Source organism: Pongo abelii, chromosome 9, assembly GCF_028885655.2.
Source record: "Pongo abelii isolate AG06213 chromosome 9, NHGRI_mPonAbe1-v2.0_pri, whole genome shotgun sequence".
Lineage (NCBI taxonomy): Eukaryota > Metazoa > Chordata > Mammalia > Primates > Hominidae > Pongo > Pongo abelii.
The window spans coordinates 135,704,077-135,730,410 of NC_071994.2; the positions used below are offsets into that span (position 1 = coordinate 135,704,077).

At 44.1% G+C, this 26,334-nt stretch overlaps 1 protein-coding gene across 1 annotated transcript in view; it reads right to left on the reverse strand.

Annotated features, from left to right (window-relative positions):
• Positions 1–26,334, reverse strand: part of OPCML (opioid binding protein/cell adhesion molecule like) — a 1,125,121-nt gene that overhangs the window by 19,029 nt on the left and 1,079,758 nt on the right. The window contains 1 exon segment of the mRNA NM_001132803.1: positions 21–158. Within this exon segment, the coding sequence (NP_001126275.1) occupies positions 21–158 (138 nt within the window).

Genomic DNA, 26,334 nt, shown 5'->3' on the forward strand with positions numbered 1-26,334 from the left:
CTGGCTGCAGGTCCACTCACAGTTTACAGTGATTTTTACTTTCCGCACATCGGGTGCAGCAACATCGTTCAACGCGCTGCATTCGTACTCCCCAGACTGGTCTCGCTTGATGTCAGAGATCTCCAGGTACTCATCCTCACTTACAAAGCCCTGGCCTTCTGGGAAGAAAGAAGCAGACAGGAAACAATCAGGAAACTGTGTAACCAGGGACAGAACCATATTCACATCTAGACATTGTAGGAGGAGGAAGAGAAAAAGCCATCAGAATGGAGTAGGATATCAAGTCAAAGACATAGGGCATCATGTTGCTCAAAAGATACGGCAATGGAAGAAAGAAATTCTCTGCTTGCGTCTTGCATCAATGTATTTTCAGTCAAGTCACTGAACTTTTTTAGAGCATTTGGTAAGAAAACGTCATTATTTTTCTTATGTGATTATTGTGATAATTAACTCAGAGATGACATGATAAATACTTCAGTGCATTGCCAAACTGATATTTTAAAAAGAATTGTCATGATCAATAATGTAATAAAACTATGGAATAACTTTAGGGTATGTTACTGTGGAGCACATCTTAATCTTTCATTTGTAGAAATGTTTTTGTATGCAGAATACAAACTACTACTTGTAGAACGAATAAGTAAGCATTCTACCCTTTAATATAAATCAATGCAAAGTAGTTGGCTTTGTTTCACCTGTGTTGGAGAAGATAGAGTGAGAATGAATGAACGAGGAAGGACCCCACGATGGCTTTGTAATAGGTGCTCAATAAGCATTGACCAACACAAATGTGATAGCCCCAAATGCTGGATCTGTGGTTGCCAGAAGAGCCTAGTGGATTTAATACTCAATTTGGTGGAGCTCCCTGGAGGATTCATTCTCAGGTACTTGTGAAACTTGTCATTCATAATTCAAAATATTATGGGCTGCAAAATTTGTATTGCTTTTATGCCACCATTACAGGTTCTTGCAACAATCTGGCCTCTCCACCTTACCCCTTATCTTACCCCCTGTGGTTCAGTGCAAAGACAACAGACCCTCTGCTTCCATCACAAATGTTCTGAGTTCTGTCAAAACACTGAGATCCCATCAAAACCAAGATAAAGCCCGAGGATAAGGCACAGCCATTTGCGTTTCTTATTGGCCTGCAGTCCTGAGGGCCACAGTAGTTTTCAGGGCAACAAAAATGTTAGCTTTCGCCACAACCCTGTGCAAGCATGTTCTAATCCAATGGGTTTGGGTCCACCATGGGTGTGAAGCAGGAAGGTGTCTGTGGAGGGGCTGGGCCAGTGTGTAGCGCATACGGTGTGGAGCAGGAATGTGTCTGTGGAGGTGGGATGGTATGCAAGTGTATAGGGTGGGCAGCAGGAAGGTGAAAGGTGGCGACAGTGTGTAGGGTGTAGGATGTGCAGCAGGAATGTGTCTGTGGAGATGGGCTGGTGTCCAGGGTATAGGGTGGGCAGCAGGAAGGTGGAGGGGATGGGCCATTGTGCAGGGTGTAGGGTAGACAGCAGGAAAGTGGAGGGAGTGGGCCGATGTGCAGGGTATAAGGTGTGCAGCAGGAAGGTGTCCACGAAGGTGGGCCAGTGTGCAGGGTGTATGGTGTGCAGCAGGAAGGTGGAGAAGTTGGGCTAGTGTGTAGTGTGTAAGGTGTGCAGCAGTAAGGGTTTGTGGAGGTGGACTGGGGTATAGGGGGTAAGGAGGCAGGTACTTAGGTGCCCTGACTCTGCTCCAAGTCTGAGCCTTGGGGGCTTCCACCACCCACCTACCCATTTCCCCAGACTGTGTGCTTTCTGGCTCTTGCTGTCTTCCCTGCCTCCATGTCCTGCCCCAGGTCATGCCCACCCAGGCAGTACCATCAGTCTCTGGATACTGGCTACCAATCATCTAGTTATACAAATGTCACTGCAAATCAGCACCATTCTGTTAGTCCAATCTGTGCAATTCCATGGAGGAAATAACGCATTGGCTAGTGGGAGCAATCTGTTTGCCTGGCTACCCTCCTCAAACCTGGTCCTGGTGACAGGGTCCCAAAATGTACCCACAGATGTGAGGTTCAGAGTCATTGGGAAATCTGGGTGAACCCACATAAGGAGTGGCTGAAGGGTGCAGGGTGGAAGATCCTCAGAGTGAAGAAATGGGGTCTGAAACAGTGACCCACACACTCCCAGCCTAGGATCTGAGTGTCTCTCCTGAATGATGCTGCTCACCCCAGATGGTCCCAGGCACCAGACGGGAACTTAGACAATTTCAAGGAAGAAACTCCAGAGCATGGGCCACCTGGGTCTGGGTTAAGCCCGCATTTGCTGGATGGTGCTGCTGGATCAAAAGCCTCTACCACAGCAGACATAATGATCCAGGCTAGTTCATACACTAACTCTTCAAGGTGCATTACAGTTATGCAAACATTTTCTTGCCCTACTCCCTTTATTTCTCTATAGGCTAACAGAATATCATAGTGAAACGGATTCTGAGATTACCTTTTAAATGAAATTTAACAAAGAAAAATTAGTTGATCAATCTAAGCCTTTTTAAGGATTAAACAACAATGGAATCAAACATATCAAAATGATGTTCCAGACTCACCTCACCATTTTTTTTTCTCTGAAAGAAATAAATGTGGTAGGATAAGAAGCCTGAATTTCTACTACTATGACTCCATTATTTTTTCAAAATATACCACAGAGGATTTTGCCATGAGTAATTAAATTGCATTGCATTTAACCAAACACATGGGCTACCTGCTGAGGGCCTGGCTGGAGTTTCAGGCAGGGTCAACGTTCCCCTTTCCTCAGAGAGAAGAAAGACCCAGATCACACTGCTTGGTGGACCTCAGCCAGATGCCTTAAAAGCTCCAGATAAAGTGAGATCCATGAATGCCAGTGGACTTAGAAATGTTGACCTACACATAGGGAGGGGATGGCTTCACAGAATGGGGAGGCCTGTGTGCATTTGCATGGGTAAGACAGGTCCTGCATCCTTCCAGTGGAATTACCAGATGACGTGGCAACCTCTGGAATGTGGGATTTCTTTCCACTGTCTGTGATGCTGTTTTTATGGGACAAGTTATGCAACAGCAGAAATGGAAGAAAGGAAGAAAAAGTGCATTTCGTGTAAAATGGGGATCGTTATAATACTACCTCATTAAGTGAGAAAATGAATTTTGTCAAGTTTGTACAATGTGCTTCTCAGATTTTAATTTGCATATAAATTCTTTAGAGTTTTGTTTTTTTTTTTTAATATAGATTCTGATCCAGTAGGTCTGGAGTGGGGTCTGGGATTCCACGTTTCTGACACATGCCGAGGGGCTGCCTCCATGGCTGGGCTGGGGCCCATACCCTGAGCAGTGAAGCTGTGATGCAACATGCTGTGCCGTTCATGGGCTGTCTCCCACCCACACACGTGAAGACTTCTAGGGTCATCGTGTTAGGAAAATATACTAAGAGCCCCTCAGGCTGAGACCTTTGTGGAGCCTGCCCCTCCAAGGACTCACTGTTCTTGGAGTTTGGGGCTCAGTAGGCTGGCTACCTTGAGGCTGAGAATCAGGACGCATAGATTCTCCATGATCTTCCCACAAAACATGCATCCTCACCAAAACATGTTTCTTTGTTGAAAAAGGGAAAATGTTGTTGAAACTTCTCTCCATCTCAGACTCAGTGAAGGTGACTTACCTGTATTTTCTTAACTACTTTGAATGCTGGGTGAAATTTGTAAAGCAGAATGAATCTAGGTTGCTACATGCCTGGAGACCTAGGGAGCTGTAGGGCTGCCCTCTCCAGTTCTGGTTGCAATGTAAAATTCTGATTCCATGCTGCCGATAATGGGGCGAAGGCAATCAATGTTTTAATCCTCTTTACTAGCTGCCAGGAAACCAAATTGCTGACTATGAGTTAAAGGAAGGAAAATGGGCCGGGAGAAACAGATGAGGGAGGAACAGGATAGGATAGGAAGAAGAGGGAGGAGGAGGAAGGAAAGAAAGACAGAGGTGGGGTAAGCAAGATGGTCTGTGAGCCATTGGAAAGATTCTGAAGACATGTTCACCAAGGACTTTTTTAAAAAGGCTGTAAGACTGCAATATTTTCCCTGTCAAACAGGAACTGCAAGTCTGCTCAACAGTTTTGCTTTATAGCGAAATGTCCTGTAGTAAGACAATAACCCAGAGGCATTATGAACCTGCTCTAAGCACTCCAGCATCCCAATATAACAAGGTTGGAAGCAACAGAAAGCAGATTCTGAATCACTGGCAGAAATACATAAAAACTGAGGCTGTTTCCATGGAAAGAGTGCCTCAAAGAAGATGAGTTCAATTCCCTGCATTAGCAAAATTAAGATCTGCAAAAATACAAATGAGGCCATTCATCCGGGGATGTGGGGGTCGTTGCCTCAGATGCAGGATGCATCCTTGGGGATAGGATGAGCAAAAGCCTCAGGGTTCTGTGGATCTAATGGGGCTTCTTCAGTAGGAACACACATCCCAAAAGCACAGTCACAGAATACAAAGAGCATGAAACATCCACAAGCAGGGTCTGTTCTGCTAGAAATGGAGGAACAGACAGAAAAACAACTCGGGGGAGAAGGACCACTGGCTGGCCTGCTGGCTCTGACCTCACTGTACTTATTCTGCTCACATCCAGGATGAGCGAGGTGTTGTGTCAGACGCTGTGGTGAGGGAATGGGGGCAGAGACGATATGGAAAACAAGGACCTTCACCTTGCGTAGTCTGCAATCTCATGGGGCCAGGATTCAAAGCAGTTTATATTTTTCTGTATCTTAGGCTCAATGTTTTAGTTATTTGTCATTTCTAGATCCCTCAAGTAAGGTGTAGTGAGTCAAAAAGATTTATTAGAGCTGAAAGAAACCCAAGTGTTTGGGGATGAAAAAGATCAAACAGGAAATCCAGAGCAAAATATGGGGGGGCTTCCTGACCCACTTCTCTTTCATTTCTCCCTTTATGACCTTTTGTGCCAGCTATATCTCAGCCATCATTCTTGTATCCAATTTTCCTGTTTATTGCCTCAGCCAATTCCTTAGAGTTATAAAGTTAAAAGAACCATGAGGGGTCAAAGATTTTAGCCTTCCACTTTTTTGGATTATACAAAGTCCTGACAGAATATCTTGTCTTCTCTCTGAATACCTCTGGGGAAAATTTTAGGAGGTGAAGATAGGGTTTGGCAGTGTCCCCACCCAAATCTCACCTTGAATTGTAATTATCCCCATGTGTCAAGGGCGGGGCCAGGTGGAAATGACTGAATCATGGGCGCAGTTCCCCCATACTGTACTCTTGGTAGTGAAGAAGTCTTATGAGATCTGATGGGTTTATAAATGGGAGTTCCCCTGCACAAGCTTCTTGCCTGATGCCATGTAAGATGTCCCTTGCTCTTCCACTATGACTGTGAGGCTTCCCCAGCCATGTGGAACTGTAAGTCAATTAAACCTCTTTGCTTTATAAATTACCCAGTCTTGGGTATGTCTTTTTTAGCAGCATAAGAACAGGCTAAAACAGGTGACCTATCACTTTGTTGGTCTATTCACAGTAGGCAAAAAAATAAAAACCAAAAAAAAAAACTTGGTATTGAGGCAATCCCCATCTGGTTTCTCCATTTGGAATGATTAAAAGTCACCTGTAAGCATCCCCACCCTGACTGTCCTTCTAGGTTTGCTGTCTAGGGCATGGCTCTACCTGCAGAAGCTGCGCTGAGATAAAATGCCAGCACCTGTTGCAGCATGCACCAGACCTGCCAGGAGGTAACACACAGAGGAACATTTCTGGGGGCTTGTGCTACCAAGGAAAAGAACAACAGGAGATGAGAGCAGTGAGGAGGATCTAGGGTTTCAGGAGGCAGCCACATAGGGAGGACAAGGTGTGGGGGAGGGGAAGTGGGAGGAGCAAGAAAGCAAGAGGGAAATGAGCTGCCAGAAGGAAGCCAGTGGGAGTGGGCAGAGGGTGGCCACCCAGGGGTCTTTTTGGCTCACATGGTTGGGTTTCTGGGAAAACAAGAAAAGGAGTTTCCCTGCTGCCCAGCAAGAGAGACTATTACAGATGATCCTGATCAATACTGAATTTGCAAAGTTGGAATCAAATGTCCAGGTGATTGACGATCAAATGCATGCCTCTGGCCTATAAAGCCACTACTAGGCTGCCTGAACCATCTTAGAAACAAGACTTTTGCCCACTCTCAAAAGCTATGTCGCAATTCAAGCTGTCAAGGAACACAGATTTTATTTCTGTAAGGGAAGAACCATGTTTGTAAATATCTGCTGGACATCCCGTCATGGACATCTGGAGCAAGATAGACCACAGGAAGGAGCTAAGGCTGTCTGAAACTGCCTCCTCCCCATGGCTTCTTGTCCTTGACGTGTGCAGGGAAAGGTACAGACTGTCAAAAGTTCCTGAGGAGACATGTGCCTGAATCCTATCACTCATCTTTCTTTCCCTCCAGGATTTTGCCTAATGGAACATAATCACAAAACTGAGCTACGAGCAGATCAAAACATCAGCTGGACTACAATCCCCAATTGGGATCCAAGGCTGACATGAGGTTCTTGCCTTTCTCTCTGAGAATTAGAGACAGTGGGGCTTTCACAGTAGATTGCTTGACTTTAGTACTCAGTCACAGGCTCCAAGCGGACCCGAGAGTACGAGCTGTGCCGCAATGCAGAGTCTGGGGTAAGGAGGACGCCAGACCCAGGTAGCAGGCCAGGGAGGGGATGGAGACACAGGAGTGATGCCTTCACTTCTAGATGGCAGCCTTATGTCTTCTTAACTAAGCCCAATAAATGCCCGAGCAACCACTTTACCATGACGTTGGTCATCCGCCTCCCATGGGGGAGGAAAGAGTGGACAGGGTGGAGGAAAGCTGCCCTCTAGAAACCTGTGAGGGTTATGAATAGGACTTCTCCTTTTATCCTAGAGATCTCCTGGCATTCTTCTCCATCACATACCTCCTGATGTGACAGCCCCCTTCTTTTGAAGGATACACATCAGAAACATGCTTGAATTTGGAATTACGGTAGGATTTTAGCATTTGGGATCCAGTATGGCTCATATAACCTGAGTCTTGTACTGTTTACCCTTCTTCCTAGTCCATTGTCCAAGTTGCAAGCACCCTGAGTAGATGTCACATCTTCTACTTCCTTAAATCCTTACAGCAGCTAACATAGGCTAAGCACACAGTATGTTTTCACATTATGCCTGATGGCTAGGTTTGAAAACTTAATCCCTGCAGAACTCCGCCTCTCCCTCTCCTATTTAATCCACTCTCTTTCTGCCAGGCTCTGCTCCACATTTTCTGCCTCCCACTCCGCCCCCCGCCCCAACGTCCAATCCTTGACTCTCCTTAGAACCCTACTGGCAACAAGCAACTCTGAGCCCGCCCTCCTTAATTACACCAAGGAGTGTGGACAGCAGTACATTACATCCTTGCCTGCTCCCAACTTCCAGATTTGTTACCTTTGCCACATTGGAGTTAATGAAAAGTGTGATAAACCCACCGTTTCATTTTCCTTTAATTAATACAAGCAATTGAATTGTGCTAAAGTCATTTTGGTTTGGAGGCCAAGCCCCTGGTCAATATCTCACTTGCTGGCGGTGACAGAAGCTCTTTGTTTTGGGCTCAGAAACCTTTCTCAGGCTGTGGCCACCAGGACCTCCTCTGCGGGAGGAGTGGCTTGCCCCCATCCAGGGCGGCCATGCTGGCTGCCTTCCCTGAGGCTGACAGTAAGTTGGCTAATCACAAGGTCAATGTGTTACCGTGAAAGTTAACTGTGCTTCCAGTGGGGGAAGGAGTACATTAATAAAGATCTCCATAGCTGGGGGCTCAGAGGAATTCCCTGGCAGGGGTGAGTTTTCTAGATCCTCCCTTCCATGCATGTGTGAGAATGATGGAAGTGTTTAATGCCCCTCACTGTGAGACTGGGAGTAGCCGAGGATGACACAAAGGCAAAAGGATTCAAGTGACTCCTCCAGTACAACTGTCCCCAAAGAGAAACTCTCATATACTGGGGCTCTTGAACTCTTTACCAGGAAAAGTTAAAGAGGAGAGGACCTAAAGCGTTTTGTCTTGTAGGTGGAGGAAGAAGAAGGAATGGCAATGAAACTCTCTGAAATCAGGTTTAAGAGGACACACCTAAAATAGATGTTCTCATCCCTGGCGGGTCATGAGACTTACCCAAGGAGCACTTTAAAAATAGACTCTTGTGTTCATGCTTATGAATTGGTGAACATGGTCTGGGGTGGGGGGTCCCAGCACCAGCGTCCTCTAAAACTTCCCAGGGGACTCTAATGTACAGTCAGGGATGAGAATTCAGGGTTGGTAAGTTGAGGACTCCTGTTGCTTTAATTTTCCAAGTTCCAGTTCCACATGTGTGCTCCCAGGCTTCCTCTGCTGAGACGCCATTCAGAGTCAAGGAGTGTATGAGGATGTGCACACCTTACAGTGTGCTCAGATCTCCTGTCGACTGTCAGCTTCTTTGCAAAATATACCATCATGATGTCAACAGCAGCAGCTTTATTGTAGGCGGGTCAGGAAAAAGAAATCTTGTGGTGGGGTAGGGTGGTGATAGCCAGGTCAGTCTCCAGCGGCTAGGGATCTCCAGATAGTCAAACGAAGAGCATGAAGACAAGAGGCTTCTTTCCAAAGCAAAGTGAAGAGATGCGTTTAGCTTGGCTCTGCTTGTGTCTTTTTTTTTTTTTTTTTTTTTTTGAGGTGGGTTCATTATGTGTGGGAAGAATCAAGACACAAGATTTTTAGGATCTGGATGATACCGTTGACTCATTGGGAGTGGTTCTGAGTGAGTGTCACAGAAATAGCCAGGGTACCTGTGAGGATGTGGCACATTCCCTCTAAATGAAAGTGCAGTGTGTGTGCCAGAAAAGGAAGAGAGGAGCTAGACAGAGAGAGGCAGAGGAGGGAGGGAGGGAGGGAGGAAGAGAGAGAATGAGGATGCAAAACACTAGAATTCCATACAAGCAGACAAATGACTGAGGATAGAAGCTTAAATCCGTTTGATGAGCAGAGTAGCTTATTTGGGCCAAAAAAAGTCGCTAGCATTTTTATTCTAAAAAGTATAAAAAATAAACTGAAACTAACAGTTCAGACCCAAACAATGCAGGGGTAGAAGGAGAAAAATCATTATTTTTACATAGTAGAGCTTAAACAGCTAAGTTATTGACAAAATATTTAAGGACACTTGCGAAGTTTTTATTTATTTTACACGTTTTCCTCTTATGATTATGATTATTTGGATTCTAAACCAACAGGGATACTTTAGTATCAACAAGTAAAAGTGAAATGAGTTCTGAGAAGTAAAAGTACTGCTTTAAAAAAAAAACCTTCATAATTAAACAACAGCATTTTTTTTAGAAACCTGATCAATGCATGGAAGGAGACACTGCCTCTTTCATTTACAATGTCTTAAGAAAGTTGCCTTAACCTTGTCTGCAGCAGCCTACTCAAGCAGAGCCAGTCACCCAGGTCCAGTTTCTTCAAGAAGGCTATATTTTTGTAGTATAGGAGTGTCTTGTGCCCTGGCGTGGTCAGTGGACCGCCAATACTGTGTTACCTAAGGGCGCTTTGGCAAAGTGGCTTCTTGAGCCCAAAGCAGACCTACAGGGCTGGTGTCTGTGAGCAGATGGGCAGTATACAAAACCTTCAATTAGTTACAACATCAAAGCAAGTCCTTTGCCCTTTGCTTGCCTTTGGGGGAATTAAAACTTTCCTTCTAATGCCAACTGCATCTGACTTGTTTTCCCTGAGGATTAATTTATTTGTATAGCAGTGTCAGGAATGCCTTTGTTGTTTTCCTAAGTTGGGTGGACCCATAGTTAGGTTTTCCTGGAATAGTGCCAGTTGACACCTGTCTTCCCAATGTACTTCTTTTTTTTTTCTTTTGAGACAGAGTCTCACGCTCTCTTGCCTAGGCAGGAGTGCAGTGGCGCAATCTTGGCTCACTGCAACCTCCACATCCTGGGTTCAAGCAATTCTCCTGCCTTAGCCTCCTGAGTAGCTGGGACTAGAGGTGCACGCGCCATGCCCAATTAATTTTTTTTTTTATTTTTTATTTTTTAGTAGAGACAGGGTTTCACTGCATTGCCCAGGCTGGTCTCGAACTCCTGAGCTCAGTCAATCCACCTGCCTTGGCCTCCCAAAGTGCTAGGATTACAGGCGTGAGCCACCATGCCCGGTCGACAGCGTACTTTTTAACTGTCACCTTTCATTCTTTAAAGTACACTGGTCTGGATCATAAATCAGGTGGCCGACATACTCCTAGCCTACTGAAAGGTCTGCTGTCAGGCCCTAGGGCCTTAGCTACTGGTGGCATCTTACTCTGTGCCTGGGGCAGGCCCAACACTCAACCTTCTTAAGAGAGGCAGTGGCTTAGGACCAAATAGGGTGTGGCCGCTCCAATGTAGGACTCTGCTGGACTGATGGTCAAGAAAGATCCTGTGTGCTCTCTTTCTCCCAGAGCTCCAGGCTCATCAGCTATACTCTTCTCTGGAAGACAGACAATTGCAGCTGGTTGGAGCCTAAGCCAACCAGAGAGGGAATCAGCACCGCAGCCCCCAGGAGAAGGAAAGCCAGCAACGGCTCAAGGGCTCCTGGCTCAAAGTCCTGGCAGACCAAGTAGCAGACCTTCCCCTTTCTGAAGTGGTTGGGATGGCCCAGAGCACTGAAAGAAATAGTCCTAGGGTCTTTTCAGGGTATTGGGGAAATGCCCTTTTGAGGAACGGCACAGCCCAGTTTCTGCAGATGAAGCCTTGATGCAGCCTGACTCTTCTTACTTCCTCTCTTTCTTTCCTTTTATTTAATGCTGTCTCTTTTATTCTTTCCCTATATTAGTTCCTGGCATCACAGCTGTTTAACAATGATGCCAACCATCAGCATTCATCAATATTTTCAAAATACTTGTATTAGCTTGTAGGCAAAGTACCCACTAACCCAGGCAGCACAATTGGCATGCAAGCCACAACCGGAGACATCCTGCACACTTCGCAGAGCATAAAGGTCTGAGCTCTGAAGCGTCGTGGGGAGATAGCATTGCTCATGCACTGGGCCCTAGTGTACACTGAGAGGGAAGGAGTAGGAGCTGTGCACCCAAGGGGCGAAATCTCCACGGGGGGCAGGGATCCCTTTGAAAACGTACCTGTCAAGGGCTCTCCTCATCTGCACCTTGTGTTATTCTAAGTAAGTCTGTCTCCCTCTTACCATCTACCTCAGACTATGATAAGCTGACTTCTCACCAAAGGCATCTGTCTTGCTAGCTTCCCTTCTTAGCCTAGTCACCCAAGAAGTCACTATATGACCTTCTGTGACTCATGCTAACAGTAGAACTCAAGGAGGAAACCACTGAATTCGAGATCAGAAGACCGAGGATCTAATCCCAGTTTTGTCATGAATATGTGATTTTCAGTAAGTGTTTTCAGCCCTTAAAACCTCAATTATTTTTTCTGTCAATACAAACATTGCATCGGATGAACTCCAAGGTCACTATCCGTTTTAATGTTTTATAACCTTTCATCACCTAGCAATATGGTCTATGACTAAGGATCCCAAATAATTCCTTAAGTTCTGGAAATCTGATAATCATGGCATTGATGGGCTGAGTTCCAATCCAGGAGCTCAGGGTCACTGTCCCACAAAGCAGCATAAGGTCTCTGCAGAGCTGGCCCAGGCCACACTGGCTTTATTTGAGGTCTTGACAGTCCACACACAAAAATAGAGACACCATGACAATTTCAAGGTAGCTCTCATCTGTCACTGTGCTTTAGCTGCTTGGTGATGGGGAGGAAAGAGAGGTTTTGACAATTATGAAGGACTATGTGTGTCTGAACGTAATGTCTTGTGTTAATGGGGGAAATTAATTCTTTCCTTTCCTTTCTAAGACTCTATTCATGTAGATCTTGACAAGTAGCTGTTCTTTCCTCCCTCTCCTTGATGGGTAGACTGGAATAATGTCTCATAGGTATAACTAATCATCCACTTAGATGATTTGAGGCCCATTTTCATGCATCTGAGGGTACACTTCAAATGCAGGAAAATGATGCTTCTACCTACTTTCTGTCCTCCTCGCCTTTACTAAAAATATCCCTTCTTAGTTACATGGCTCACTTCGCTAATCCTTCCCAACCAGATACAGAGCAACCAGGAAAGGGGCTGCTGGGACAGTGAAGACAATTCCCGTATGATGCCCAAACTTTCAGCTTTACATCAACTGTTATAAACGTACTGTGACTACGGCAGCTCAGCACCGATGGGTTCAGAGGTGCCAAATGGAAGCCGAGGAGGCCAAGGTTTTGGCCTTTGCTCTGCCACTAACTAGCCAGGACCCCTGAGCAGGCCACTTTACTTCATCCAGCCTCAGTTTCTTTATCTGCAAAATGAGGGGATCCTGCCAGCTCATTTCTTAGGTCGCTCAGCCACTGCTGTTTCCTGGCTCTTTTCATGATGGTCTTTCTGGACCAGAAGATCGAGATTCTGTGCACTCGCCCCCAATCCTTGGACAGCACTCAACATTTGATTTGGGCTCAGAGCTTCTAGGAAGTGAAGTTTGGAGGTGTGAGTTCTGTTTCTGCCCCAGAAACCTGGGCTGGCTCTGGTTCTGGGAGATGGAACCTTGAGCATGCTGTGATGTGACATGGTGGCTGCAGCCAGGGCTGGTCGTCCTCCAAAGCTCCCTGCCCAGGCCCCAGGGGAGACCCCTGCCCTCCTTGCTGGGTCTTCATGTGCTTCCTCATCACTACACTCAAGGCCTTGATCAAATAAACACATCTGACCTATTCCTAGATTGTTTCCCACTAGCCCAGATTAGTTTATCAGTTTTGTTTTTGTTGCCTTAGGAAGCACAGAGCCTCCGTCTTCTTGGCAGACAATGTCACTGCGAGGGAGAAAGACAAAGAGGATTGGAAGGTGACTAGGGCTCCAACAGAGCAGGCCTGGACTGCAGGATCATGGATAGAAACAGGTAGTTTGGAAGAGGCTGCTGCACAGGTAACCACATGGGGCGGGTGCTGGAGCCTGGTGCCTCGACAGTGGTGTCTGCAGATTTTTAGGGCTGCCCATAGAGGTGCCTTCTGCAGAAAATGAGTCATGATGGAGAGACAGCCACCTTTCCAATGCAGTGAGCTTACTCTACTTCTGCTGGACTCTAGAGGGTTGTTTTTTTTTCAATTATAGAATATTGTATCCTGAGAGTAAGTCATGAAATTAATGTAAATAATAGTGTGATATTTATTGCTTTCTGCACATACACAGACAGACACACAAGTGTTATAAATGCATGGCAGTAAAGAAAGTAAGATGCAGGGTGATTCTTTTCAAACTTTCCTCACCATTGAGGAAGTAACACCACACTAGGCTTAGGAGTGATTATGACTTTCTGTGTCCATTTGGATAAATTGCGTAACCACCCTAGGCTTCTTGTTCTATCATTAGTTAAAATAATGGAGTGGGGTTTGATGATTTCTAAAAAGTGTTAGCTCTAATTTTCGATAGTAGCTGGTTGAAAAGTCATATGTGTTCCTTCCAACCATTGACTCAATGTGTGTGTGTGTGTGTGTGTGCATGGGTGTGTGTATGTGTGTATAAAGAAAAACAGAGCTAAATAAGGAATAAATCTCACCTAGAATCTCATGAGAAGAGACAAAGCAATAAGAAAGCCCAAAGAGGCTTGAGCTTAGCAAATCAGAAGGTAATTCATCTTGAGAAGAAAACAAGTGATATTTACATTATTAAATCACAATTACAAAGCAAATCAGCTGCAGAAGAGAAGAGACCATTTCCATCAATTATTACTGAGCTGAACATAATTTTTCTATCACCAGCAGATTGTAAATGGGGGCTTCAGCTCATCCAGGAACTCTTTTATCGTAGGAGTTATTAATCGGGTATTAACTTTGTCAAATTAGCAAGGACACTGACGAGATGGTGAGGGAAGCAGGAAGGGTATAGGGCTGGGGCGGGGGATGGGGGGGGCAAATGGGAGGACACAGCAGGTGAATTCCTGAGACCACAGAGGCACAGAACACTCTAGAAGGTCTGGGATCAGTCCTTTATGCAACTGGTTTGGCTGCTGTGTTGAAGAAAATACCCAGCTCTGGGGTTTTCAGTCCCAAAAAGTCAACACATGAACAGGTAAAAATAAAAAATAGCACCTTCTTGAATGGCAATTCCATTCCTCTTTAGGAGTGCTGAGGGGATGCCAGGATGCTGCACAGCTCTAGGTGAGGGGTGCAGCTCTGCTGCTGCCCCTGCTGTGGGGCCTCCATGAAGGGCCCTAAAAGTCTGAGTGCTCCCGACTGGGTGGAAGGTGTGGGCCATCCATCCCATCAGAACCTCATGTAGATTGGTGGAGAACAAAAGCAGAAACAAAAGACTTTTTGTGTGTGTGTTCCATCAATGTGCTGTGGTTCCTTATGGGTCTCAGTAAAAACTGTTATCAACGCAGTAACTTTCTAGGTTTTTTGTGCCCCGTTTTCTCTCTTCCTCGGTCTTACCAGTTCCTCAAACTCTGCCCTCACTGGATTTCTGTGCAGTACAGAGTAGGTTTCAATTCCCCTAAACCACTTTGCTCCCTCTCTGGGTTCAATGTCATGCTCCTCCGTTGTCACAGGACAAGCTAGGCTATTGGATAACTGATTTGTGTTCTGTTCTCAAAGCTGTAGAAGAATGGAAGGAATGAGAAACATTTTCCCTGCCCCATCCCCAAAAAGGTGGCAGGCCCTGCAAATCCTCAATTCTTAGCTTCTTGCCTCAGAGTTGTTAATGACTTTTGTGTCATGGGGTCTAAAGCAGTTGCTAGGCACCCAAAAGATTATTACTATTCAAGCTTTTGTTTCACAGAAACAAGCAAACAGAGTCTAGGCTCACAGAGGTGGGTGGGCACCAAGCTGGGGGAGGATGAAAGGTCCAAAGCTTGGGTTTGTGAAGGAGTCCCCACCAGTGGCAGACTACCTGTCATTTCCCAGGATCTCCAAGGCAGACCTCCAGTCAGCGACAGCACCTCACACTGGGTGACGACGAAGCTGGATCTAAAAGCTGTGATCCACCAGCCTGCCCTCCCTCCCTCACTTCCTTCCTTCCTTCCTTCCTTCCTTCCCTCCTTCTTTCAGCCTGCCTGCCTGCCTGCCTGCCTTTTTTCCTTCCTTCCTGCCTGCCTTCCTACTTTCCTTCCTTCTTGCCTTCCTTCCTTCTTCACCTCCTTTTTTCACGTCCTCCCTCACTTCCTTTGTTCCTTCACTCAACAAACATTTTTGAACTCTTACACAATAAGCCTACCACTAAGGACTAAAAACTAAAGACCTTTCCTCAGCATTCTGTATACCCCAGTGAGGAAAGACAGTCTCCCAAAATATGACTCAGATTGAATTTCTCACCAGCCAGACGGGCAGCCTGAGCAAATCAACTATGAACACAAACATTCTTATAAGTGAGATTTCAGACGTAGAAATAATAGGTGTCATTCATATACCACCCCTTCTCCTTTCCCCTGGACATGTCTGACCTTGCTTATAAGTCTCCTCTGTATAGTCTCCCTGCACCATGCCCACATCTTGTAAGGGATTGTCTTATTCAGTCTGCCTAGAGTTGCTCAAAGTTGAAGGTGCCCTCTATTTCCCACTGGGGTCTTGACTATTATGACTTCCTTGACTCTAGGGTCTTTGTTAGATGCCCCTAATCTGGGTTCCTGTAGAACCTACATTTATCTTCGCATTTGTCATGTTAGAGCAGTAATTCTCAACCTGGTAATTTTGTCCCCAGGATACATTTGGCAGTGTCTGGAGACAGTTTTGGTCTTTATGGCTGAGGTTAGGAAAGCTGTACTACATTGCACAGGACAGTCTCCCTTGACAAATAATTATCTGACCCCAAGTATCACTAGCACCAAAGTTGAGAAACCTGCACCAAAATGTAAATGCATATTGAATCACTGACATCTCCCACTAGAGAGAAGGAAGCTTGATGACTACAAAGACCATCCATTTCATTCCCAGAGGCATCCCCAGGGCCTGGTGTAATTCCTAACACATGATCGGGCCCCACAAAAGGACTGCAGAAAAATACAAAGAACGAGTAAGTCCATTCAGCAACGAAATGCAGTGCCAGTCTTATATCATCTAATTGTCTAGTGCTGAGGGTAAGACTGATTACTCATAACTAAATATAAGCTTAGCAAGAAATAACCCAAAAAATGCATGGTGATTAAGCCCCTCAGCAGGGTTTCAAGGACAGAGCAGATACTATTTAGTTGGTTGGGGGTGGGGCTGGTACAAAGAAACATAGCTCTGGCTACAGGCAGTGCTCAAAGAAGCCTTGAACTGTTCTCACTTCAGCAGGCAGAACTGGGATGGCACAGAGGGTAGGGACACAACATGGACATGGTGAGGAGGAAGAGACATTCTGGAAATCACACTGCAGGTTATTTCCTTACTGGTACTACTTTTCTGAGGAACGTTGCTGATGATTCTTGGCTAAGTGGATTCTGGTTACAGAAGACAATTCTGCCCTTCTAAGTGAACTCAAGGAAATTGCAGTCATGTGGCAACTGCTATTTTCATGTTTTGCCTTCTCAATACAGTTTGTCACTTCTATATGATTAGCAAGGAAAGATGCCTACTATGTGCACAACACATGCTAGGTTTTGGGGGGGGAGGTTAAGAAACCAGGACTGGCAAATAGACATCATTCAACATGTATCTATTGCATCGAATCCTGCAAAGCATGTTGTTTCTTAATTGGTCTCATTTGTATGGTCTATAATTTTAGACTTCAAAGGATGAGAGGGTCACCTTTAGCTTTCATTGCTAGTTTTACAGACCCAGCTTCTCCCAGGTCATAACTTCTTCCTGGGAAATGAGGTCTGAGAAAATCAGCGTTTGCATCCAATCCTGGGAGAGGTGAGCAACAAGAGAACTAATCTGAAAAGTGTGATGGTGGAAGCCTGATTTGGAAGGGTGAGGACCGATGCTCAGTGAGCCAGAGCCCACTCTTCTGAGGTCAGGCTTCAGTGGGCTAATATCTCATCAGGAGGCACCAGGCCCCTCACTATCCTGCGGTAACAGCCCCTCCACTGCGGAGATGCTCCACTGCCTCTTCCACACACTGCTCACCGCGATAGCCTCGCAGAGGGCTCCCAGCTGAGGACAGAGGGCAGATGATGGGAGAAGCCAGCACCCAGGGCCTTGAGGAACATGGCAGCAGCCATGTTGAATAGGGTTTGTGGCTTTCTGTAACCTATTAAATTTTGCCCATTACGGAGAGGAGAGAAGAGCTGCCTTCAGATCCAATCAAACCCACTCTATGGGAAACAGGATGAACTGACTTGGAAAACCACGCCAGCACATAAATTGCTTCATAACTGCAGGGACATATAATATCTGCACACAGCCAGTATGCACACCCCCTAGAAAGGATGTGATTTTCAGTCTAAAATGTCAATTTATTTTTTCAGTAGGGTTTAATAATCATGCTCTGACCCTGGACTGAATAAACATGTCAGGGGCATTGCCAGTATAACATCTGACTCAAACTTTTCCTGTGAAACATTGGTAATTTCATGAACAGAGTATAAGACCATTATAATAGAATGTATCACATAAACTTGGATATATTACAGGTCAAACCCTGTCTCCTAAAACATAACAGCTACATTCCTAAACGATCTTATCTAAATCCCATGCTCCTCATACCAGCATTGCAAAAAGTTTCATAGAGTTTGCACGTCTCATTTCTGTTTAATTGTACACTCTGTAAATTGAGCACAGAACCACAGCATTCCTTTACTTTGCAAATGATCACACAGTGTATTGTACACCCATCTGGTGGGCGCCTCAGAGATGCCAGCTGGCTGCTTAACCTGAGAGAAGCCTGGAGTGTGCAGTGACCTGAGATGGCTTACATGCTACCGGTGAGATTCCCTTAACTCAAAAGGTCACCTCATTCCCAGAGCAGTGTCCCTGTGGGACTGGATGGTTCCCTGCGAGTAATAACCACTTCTAATAGGGCAGAAACAAATAGGACTTGAAGTCCCCATGGGCAAAGGTTAAATCTTCAAATCCACCCTCCAGCGACATCCTTTTGAGATACCACTTAGGAGCATGCTTGTATGTTCTCCCTTGCCGGAGATAGTCTTTGTTTACATTTGTTCATCTGTTGTAATATGGATGCCAGTCCCTTCATTTTCAAAACGGTCTCAGTGTAGACACTACATTCTATGTTCACTGTACATTTAAATCATTCCAGACTCAAAAGCAGTTCTCTTGTGTTTAAATATCCTAAGCCATTACATATTGATAGAGACTACTGTTCTCTGTCAAAAACCTTCTTTGTCAAATTCATTCATTCATTCATTCATTCATTCATATGTAAGGCATAACTTACTCTATAGACTATAATCTCTGCCCTCCCACAGCTTACATTTTAGAGAGAAAGCACAGACATCAGATGACCTAACAGATGATATGTGTTAGTGGTTATTTACTATCAAACTTAAGTAGTAGAATCCTCTCTCTTTGCCAATAAAATCCTCTATTAAAATTTTGTCGAGTTGCAAAAACTGAGCTGCTATTTTGGGGTTGGGGTAGAGGGGAGGTGTAGGAATTCAAGGTTTTGTAGTCTAGTGCTCACTATCTCATTCTCACAGCTGTTCATATTGTCTCTCTCCCTCCGTCTCTCCTCGCTTTCTCTAACCCTCACAGAGACACCTACAGAGGTTCAGAGGAAACCTTTGACATTTTATGAACTGCAGCTAAAAGGATAAACAGTTTCCCATTGTTCAGGAGAGCACAGTGCAATTGAGAAAACAATGCATAAATGTATGAAACTTTACATAACAATGAAAAATTGAACAAGTCAGAACAAAAGAAAAGATGTCCAAGGCCTTGAGAATTAAATAGCTCGTAATTCTAATAAATGTTAGAGGAATTTTAAGGCAGGAGAGGTCACACCGGGCAGGAAATTTAAAATTTAGTTTTAGTTAATTTTTTTAGAGTTCAGGGATTTTAATGAGAATAAATTCCATATATCTAGTCAAATACCCTCATGATCTGTCTTGCTCATTTCCAAGTGCACTGTTGTCAGCAGCAATAGAAAATAGCTGAAAAGACTTCATGCCTTCCACATTGGCCCATAATCCACAAATGATAAATGATTCTACCTGTGTTTCATGTAGAGGTTGGTGAGGGTGGGTACCCAACTGTCTTCCATGAGGAATCAATGGCATTCACCTAAGGCATCAGGTGTGGGAGAAAGAGCAGTAGTGAACACGTAAAGTGCATTGCACTTGTCAGAGGAAGTTATCAAATAAATGTGTGCTATTATTGTCTATTGTGTATCATTCAACATAGTCCAGTTGAAATTCCTTAAAGATTTAAACCATACTTTTCTATAATACTCTATTTTTACAATTCCCTGATTAAACAAAAGCTTATTAATCATGCTCATTAATCTGTCAATGCCTGCATTAGGCAGAAGGAATACAGCTGTGTCAGGCAATCACTCCCTTCAGGGATTTGGCAGTCTTGATGTGATGAAGATGATGACAATAGAATGTGGCTCATGCACAGGGGGAGGGATGTGGCAGAGGCAAGGGGCAGACAGGAGGCCACAGAACCAGACTGCTGTGGGTGGTTTCTGGGAGGAGCTGAGACCCGAGCTGAGACCCGGAGAATGAGGATGAATTAGCACAATCATCACATTTTGAAAGGGCATTCCAGGCAGCAGAGGTACCGTGTCACGAAGCACAGAGATAGAGGGAGTCAAATGCTCTGAAAACACAAGAGGCTCCATGAGGCTGACGAGTTGAGCAGGGCCATGCATGAATGGCCTTGAACACCGTCGTAGGGCATGGCTGCTTCCGATAGGTAATAAGACCTATAACACAAGTGGCGAGACATCTACTCTGCTCTTAAGACGCTTACAATAGAGTTGTTGAGAAAGACCACACATACACTGATACATTTACAAACATATGGAATTCATGATAAAGAGATTCACGCTTTAACAAATATTTATTGAGTGTCAGCTTGTTTGAGGGACTGATTATGGATGCTCCGTCAGTGAATACTATGGGATTCCTGTCTTCTATGGAGGAGGCAGGTAGTAAAGAGATAACCAAATACAAATATAACAGCAAACCTTAACAAGGACTGTGAAGACATGCCAAAGCAATAAGACCCCCATCCACTAAAAAGTGCTGAGTGATCACCATGTGCCAGGCACTTGCCCTGAACCTTTGTTTCCCTTTCTGCGGTGCTGTCTGTGGTGTGCCACCCAGATTCCCAATTCAGGGCTAAAGCACTCCTGCCCCAGCTGCCTGGCATACAGTCTGCTGAGCCCTCTGGGGAACTGAGGCAATGGGCTTTCTCTCCCTATGCTACGCTCACTCAATGCCTTGTTGAATGAATTATTTCATTCAACAAATATCAGGTATTTTGTGACAGGCACAGGTCTATGCATGGGTCCACACTAGTGAAAAGGACAGGAAAAGCGTCTGCCATGGAAGAGCTTAGATTCCAGAGAGGAGAGCCAGTCAACAAACCAATAACATGGAATTTGTCAATGGGTCAGTGGTGCAGGAAAAAATAAATCAAGCAGGTTGAAGTGGGATGGGAGGTGGGGAGATCTGTGGGAATGACTATTATACGCTGGGTGGACAGAGAAGGTCTCTTGGGTAACACATAAGCTGAGGAAATAAGACATGAACATGTGGGGGTGGTGGGAGAAACAAAGGCATTTAAGCAGCAAAAGATGGACACTACACAATCCATGCATCAAAGAGCATGACGATTCATAAAAGGATACCTCAGAAGCCCACTCGGACCTGACTAACATGCATAGAAGATAAGTTGCATCAATCTGGTTATATTCTACCCACTTCCTCTGGCCAGCCACAGTAAACACACCCCTGACTAGGAGCCAAAAAGTGTGGATTCTAGACTTGCAGTTTAATTATGCACAGCAGCAAGATAAAGACGGCGATTCCTTTTCAGCCCGTCCTGCATGATTGTTGTGAGGTTTTGATGAGACAATAATATAAAAGGAATAAGAACCAATAAGAACAGCAATTGTCAAACTTTTTCCCTCAGGACCCCATGACATTCTTCAACAATTATTGAGGACTTCTAACAACTTGCTTTGTAGTATTATGCTTATCAACATTTATCATGTTAGAAATTTGAATAATTTTTTAAAAAATAATGATTCATTTTTTTAAAAACACCGATAAACCCATTACATTTTAACATAAGTACCTATTATGATGAAAAATAAATATTTTCCAACATAAAGATCAGTAAAGACAGTTTTGACATTTTGGTAAATAATGCCAATGTCTGCCATAATAGAGACAGGTAGATCCCCACATCTGCTTCCGCACTCAGTCTATTGCAACAGATTGTTCTGGTTGACATATGTGAAGAAAATGTAGCCTCCCTCATAAAGTGAGGGAGTTAGGAAATAAAGCATTTAATAGCCCTTTCAGATAATTGTGTGTATTATTCTTTCATGTACACCAAAACTCAACAAATGGTAGTTTCTTAAAGCTTAATTTCAGAATCTGAGACGATGTCAATGAATGTTTTGTACTCTGTTACATTAAAATTCACTGGGCCATCCTTCCCAATGTGGGCAGGCATCATGCAATTCACTGAGGGCCTGAACAGAACAGAAAGGCAGACGGAGAGTTTGCTCTTTCTGCCTGCCTGCTCAGGCTGGAACAGGAACCTGCTCCTGCTCTCTAGCTCACACTTATACCACTGACCCTCCTGGCCTCAGGCCTTCAGGCTGTCAGACTTGGACTAGAACTGCCACTGTTTGTTCTGCGGGTACTCAGGCCTTTGGATTCCAACTGGAACTACACCATCTGTTCCCCTGGGTCTTGTGCTTGGAGAAGGCAGGTCTTGGGACTTCTCAGCCTCCATAATCATCACATGAGCCAATTCCTTTCTCTCTCTGTCTCTTTTCACACACACACACACACACACGCACACACACACATACATACATATCTACTTCCTATATATATATCTATATATATATAGGATAATATATATCTATATAGAGAATATATATATATAGAGAGAGAATATATATATATAGAGAGAGAGAGAGAGAATATATATATATATATATATATAGAGAGAGAGAGAGAGAGAGAGAGATCCTACTGGTTCTGTTTCTCTGGAGAACCTTGCTCCACACATCATTTTGGAACATTACATATTTGTTATGTAGAGGATCTTTATTCACTGCGATATGCATATCTTCCAAATGTTGACATACTTCGTTACATGAAAGTTAAAAAAAATCACATCTGTTAATATTGCCACCAATCTCATCAGAAATGTCTTTAAGCACTGGGAACCTGTCAAGCTCATGAAAACAAATACAAGTTTTCCAAAGTTCTAATTTTAGCTCAAAAGCTCAAATTCCATTTTTAGCAACAAATGCTTTCAGTGGTTTTGTCCAAATGACAGGCCTACATTATTCATTTTCAAGAAAAGATCTGCCAGATACTCAAGTCTGAATAACGTTGAGTTATATGTCAGTTGTTTTCTCAAATACAGTGCTGTTGTGGGGGTGGGATGGCTACTTGAGCTGGCAACCAAACAGTCTAACAGGTGATTTTTCCTTGGGAAAACATTGTACTTTGTGCTTTGGGCATACTACTATTTCATCTCACAGAATGCTGAAAACTCATGTGTTCTAGGGTTGAGATGTAATCAAATTAATTTATGCTGGCTCAACAAGAATATTCTTAAGTTAAAGTGACTTTTTTTTTTTTTTTTTTTTTTTACTGTGAGTTTGTGGCAATGAGGAATGCAATGACTGCTAGCAAAGCCAATGATGCTACCTTGATTAGTGCCAAGGCTCTGCCATGTGCAACCTCCATTGCTTTTGTACTAACAGGACAAATTGGGAAAGGCTAATAATGTCTTAGTATTACCTTGAAAACAGCTTTCACCTCACAGCAATAAGAGTTTCAACCTCACAAACACTCTGAAAGGGTCTTGAGTATCCTTAGGGGTCAATGAATCTTACTTTGAGAACGATCGCCAAAATAGAAACTTAAAGGGACTGAAGTCAACAGGGCAGGAGGAAGATGTATGGTGACTAAAGATAAATGATATCTCAGCAGCAAAAATTGATGTTTGGTATCCTGATGGCAAAGAAGAATAAGAAAAAAATATAGAAAGTATTCAAAAGCATAGCAATTTGGGGCTATCTTTTGCAGAAGCAAATAATCATGCACTTCAATAGCTCCAGAGAGTATCGCCAAAATTCAGCACTGCACAATAAACACAGTTCACAAAGACGACCTTAAGTCATTAAAATAAGGTTACAAAATATCACATATACTACGTTTAACAAGCCAAAGAAGGGAAAGAGTTCTCTTAGGAAGAATTCCTTAGAAAGAGCTCCAGAGCAATAATTGAAATTTTAAAAACTGCTCTGGAGTTTTATTTAGATATTTACTTGTGTGGACTAGCTCATTTCATATGATGGATAAACAAAGCATTTCAGTAATTAAATAAAATCCCATGAAATTTGGTAGAATGACTTGTTCCACTTTATAGATGGGCAGTAGGGCTGAGTGAGGTTAATGATGTACCTGAAGATACTGAGTGAACCCAAGGAGAACAGAGCATGAGTCAGGTTCTGAAAAGGTCAAATAAGTATTTGGTATTTGGTCTTCCTCCCCTCTCCTGACAAACAGCTCATAAAACCCTTAGAATCTCTGCAGCTGTAAGAGTGTCCTTTGTATGCTAATGCCATGACTGGGGACTGAGGGCTCCTAGATAGCTCAGGCTGGCAGCTGGTCACCAGAAAGACCAACTACAGCATGTGGAGGAAAGAGGGGCTACAGGCTGAGTTGACCACCAATGGCCAATTTTGTAATTAATCATGCCTAGGAAATGAAGCCTCTATGAAACTGCAAAAGGACTGGGTTCGAACAGGTTCTGGATAGGGGAACACATGGAGGTTCTAAATGGCGGTGCACCCAGAAAGGTCATGCAAGCTCCATGCTTCTTCGCCCTACCTGACCCTATACATCTCTTCAATCTGGCTGTTTATCTGGATCCTTGGTAATTTTCTTTGTAATACATGGGTAAACAAAAAAATGGTGTTTCCCTGATTTCTGTGAGCTGATCTGCAAATTAATTAGACCCTGGGAGCAAGTAGCAAGAACTTGGTCTTATAGCTGTGTGTTAGTCCATTCTCATACTGCCAATAAAGACATACTCGAGACTGGATAATTTATAAAAGAAAGAGGTTTAATTGACTCACCGTTCTGCAGGGCTGGGAAGGCCTCAGGAAATTTACATTCATGGTGGAAAGGGAAGGAAACATGTCCTTCTTCACGTGATGGCAGGAAGGAGAATTGCCAAGCAAAAGGGGAAAAGCCCCTTATAAAATCATCAGATCTCCCGAGAATTCACTCACTATCACGAGAACAGCATGAGGGTAGCCATGCCCATGATTAAATTACCCTTCACTGGGTCCCTCCCATGACACTTAGGAATTATGGGAACTACAATTCAAGGTGACATTTGGGTGGGAACATAGAACAAAACCATATCAAGCTGTTCTGGAATAAATATAGGTGACAATGTACTACTTAAAATTTTTTGAAATGGGGGCCAGTCTTGTGAGTCTGAGCACTAAATCTGTGGGTCCAACACTATCTTCAGGTAGAGAATAGAATAGAATAATTAGGAGTATGTGCCACTCGTGTCCACTGGAGAATTACTTGCTGGTGGAAAGAATCCCCCCACAGCACCGCCTCCCCCCACACACACCTTTTGGTGATCAGAGGTGAAGTATTCAGTGTTCTGTGTTGACTGCGTAAGAGAAGAAAAAACACTTTGTTTCTTTCCTACCATATCTCTCAGGATGTGTGCCATTTCCACACCACCTTTCCTGAGGCTGCCTGGGTGGGCTTCCCTGTACCAACAACCTGTGAAATTGAAAACTTCAGCCTCTCTGAGAATTTGAGCCCCACACAGGAGATCACAGGAAAGCTGGGTGTTCAGCAACATTGACATGAACTCTGTTCATTGGTCATTCTGAGCTGGAAGTGAGTAGCAATGGAAAAGAGATGATGATTTATAACATCTAAATAATGCAGTGGTGTTTGCTTCCTGGCTAGAGTCTCCTTGGTAAGGGCTCTGAGAGCAGGTTCCTCTGCCATAAGACATACAGAAATGCAAGCTCAATTACATTGCATAACCTCTCTAGAAGGGGAGAAGAATGGTCACCCAATGATGAAGAAAATATCTCTTAATTCCCTGATCCATCTCTTAGATAAACATGAAATTCATGGCAGTAAAGTGAAATTCTACAGAAAGAGGGTGGCTGGTGACCGTGCCTGGATAATTAGGTTTTGCTAGAAGGCAACGCTCAGGTTTGTATCTGGAAATTGCCCCTGAAGGTCAGACATGGAGAGAGACAGGGGTAGCAAAGATGAACAAATTCCCAGAACTGGGGGAAAGCGGGTCCAGGGTCCCAACAAGGCCATGACCACTCTGTACCTGCTACTGCAATATCTGTCCACATCAGAAGGGATAGAACTTCTCCCTTACCAATTATCCGGATTAATCAAGTTAAAAATACCCACTTATCAAACAGTGAAGCCAGAACTTTGGAAGGTTTGACTTGTCTGCCTAATTGCCTCAAGTCTCTTCTCCCAACTCCTCTGTAAATACAATCTTCCAGTTTCACTTTGAAAGATCTCACTACATCAGCAACGCACATCATTTCACTTCTTTCCCTCTTCATTTTGTTCCATTCAACACCATCTCTTTTCTCAACACTATCACATACTCACTGAAACACTATTTTCTATCACTAAGCACAAAATAGTGTATTAAGGACATTTTCACACATTCAGATGAAAGGGCTGAGTTCTCAGATCTCTAAACCTAGAGTGGGGGCCTGGACAGCAATAACAAGCTTTCCAGGAAACTCTAGTGTAGTCCTCAGACCACAAGCGCTTGGTGTCCTTAGGGAACTAGCTAAAAATGCAGCATCTCAGGTCCCATTGCAGATGTCCTGAAGAGCATCTGTAGTTTACCAAGATTCCACGTGATTCTCGTGTGCATCATCACCCTTGAGAAGCCCTGCTGTACCTCACTGCAAGGATTGAGAGAATCTGAGGGTTAGGGAATCTGAGATTAGACCCTGCTTTGCCACACTGAGGTATATCTCCTGAGCCATTCAACCTTTGAGGACATCCATCTTCTCATCTGCCAATGGAGGTGCACAGACTGCTACATAAATAGTTCCCAAACTTTGCTGGTCAATCATCTATGGCATTTAAGTAGCTTTCTAAAAATACATA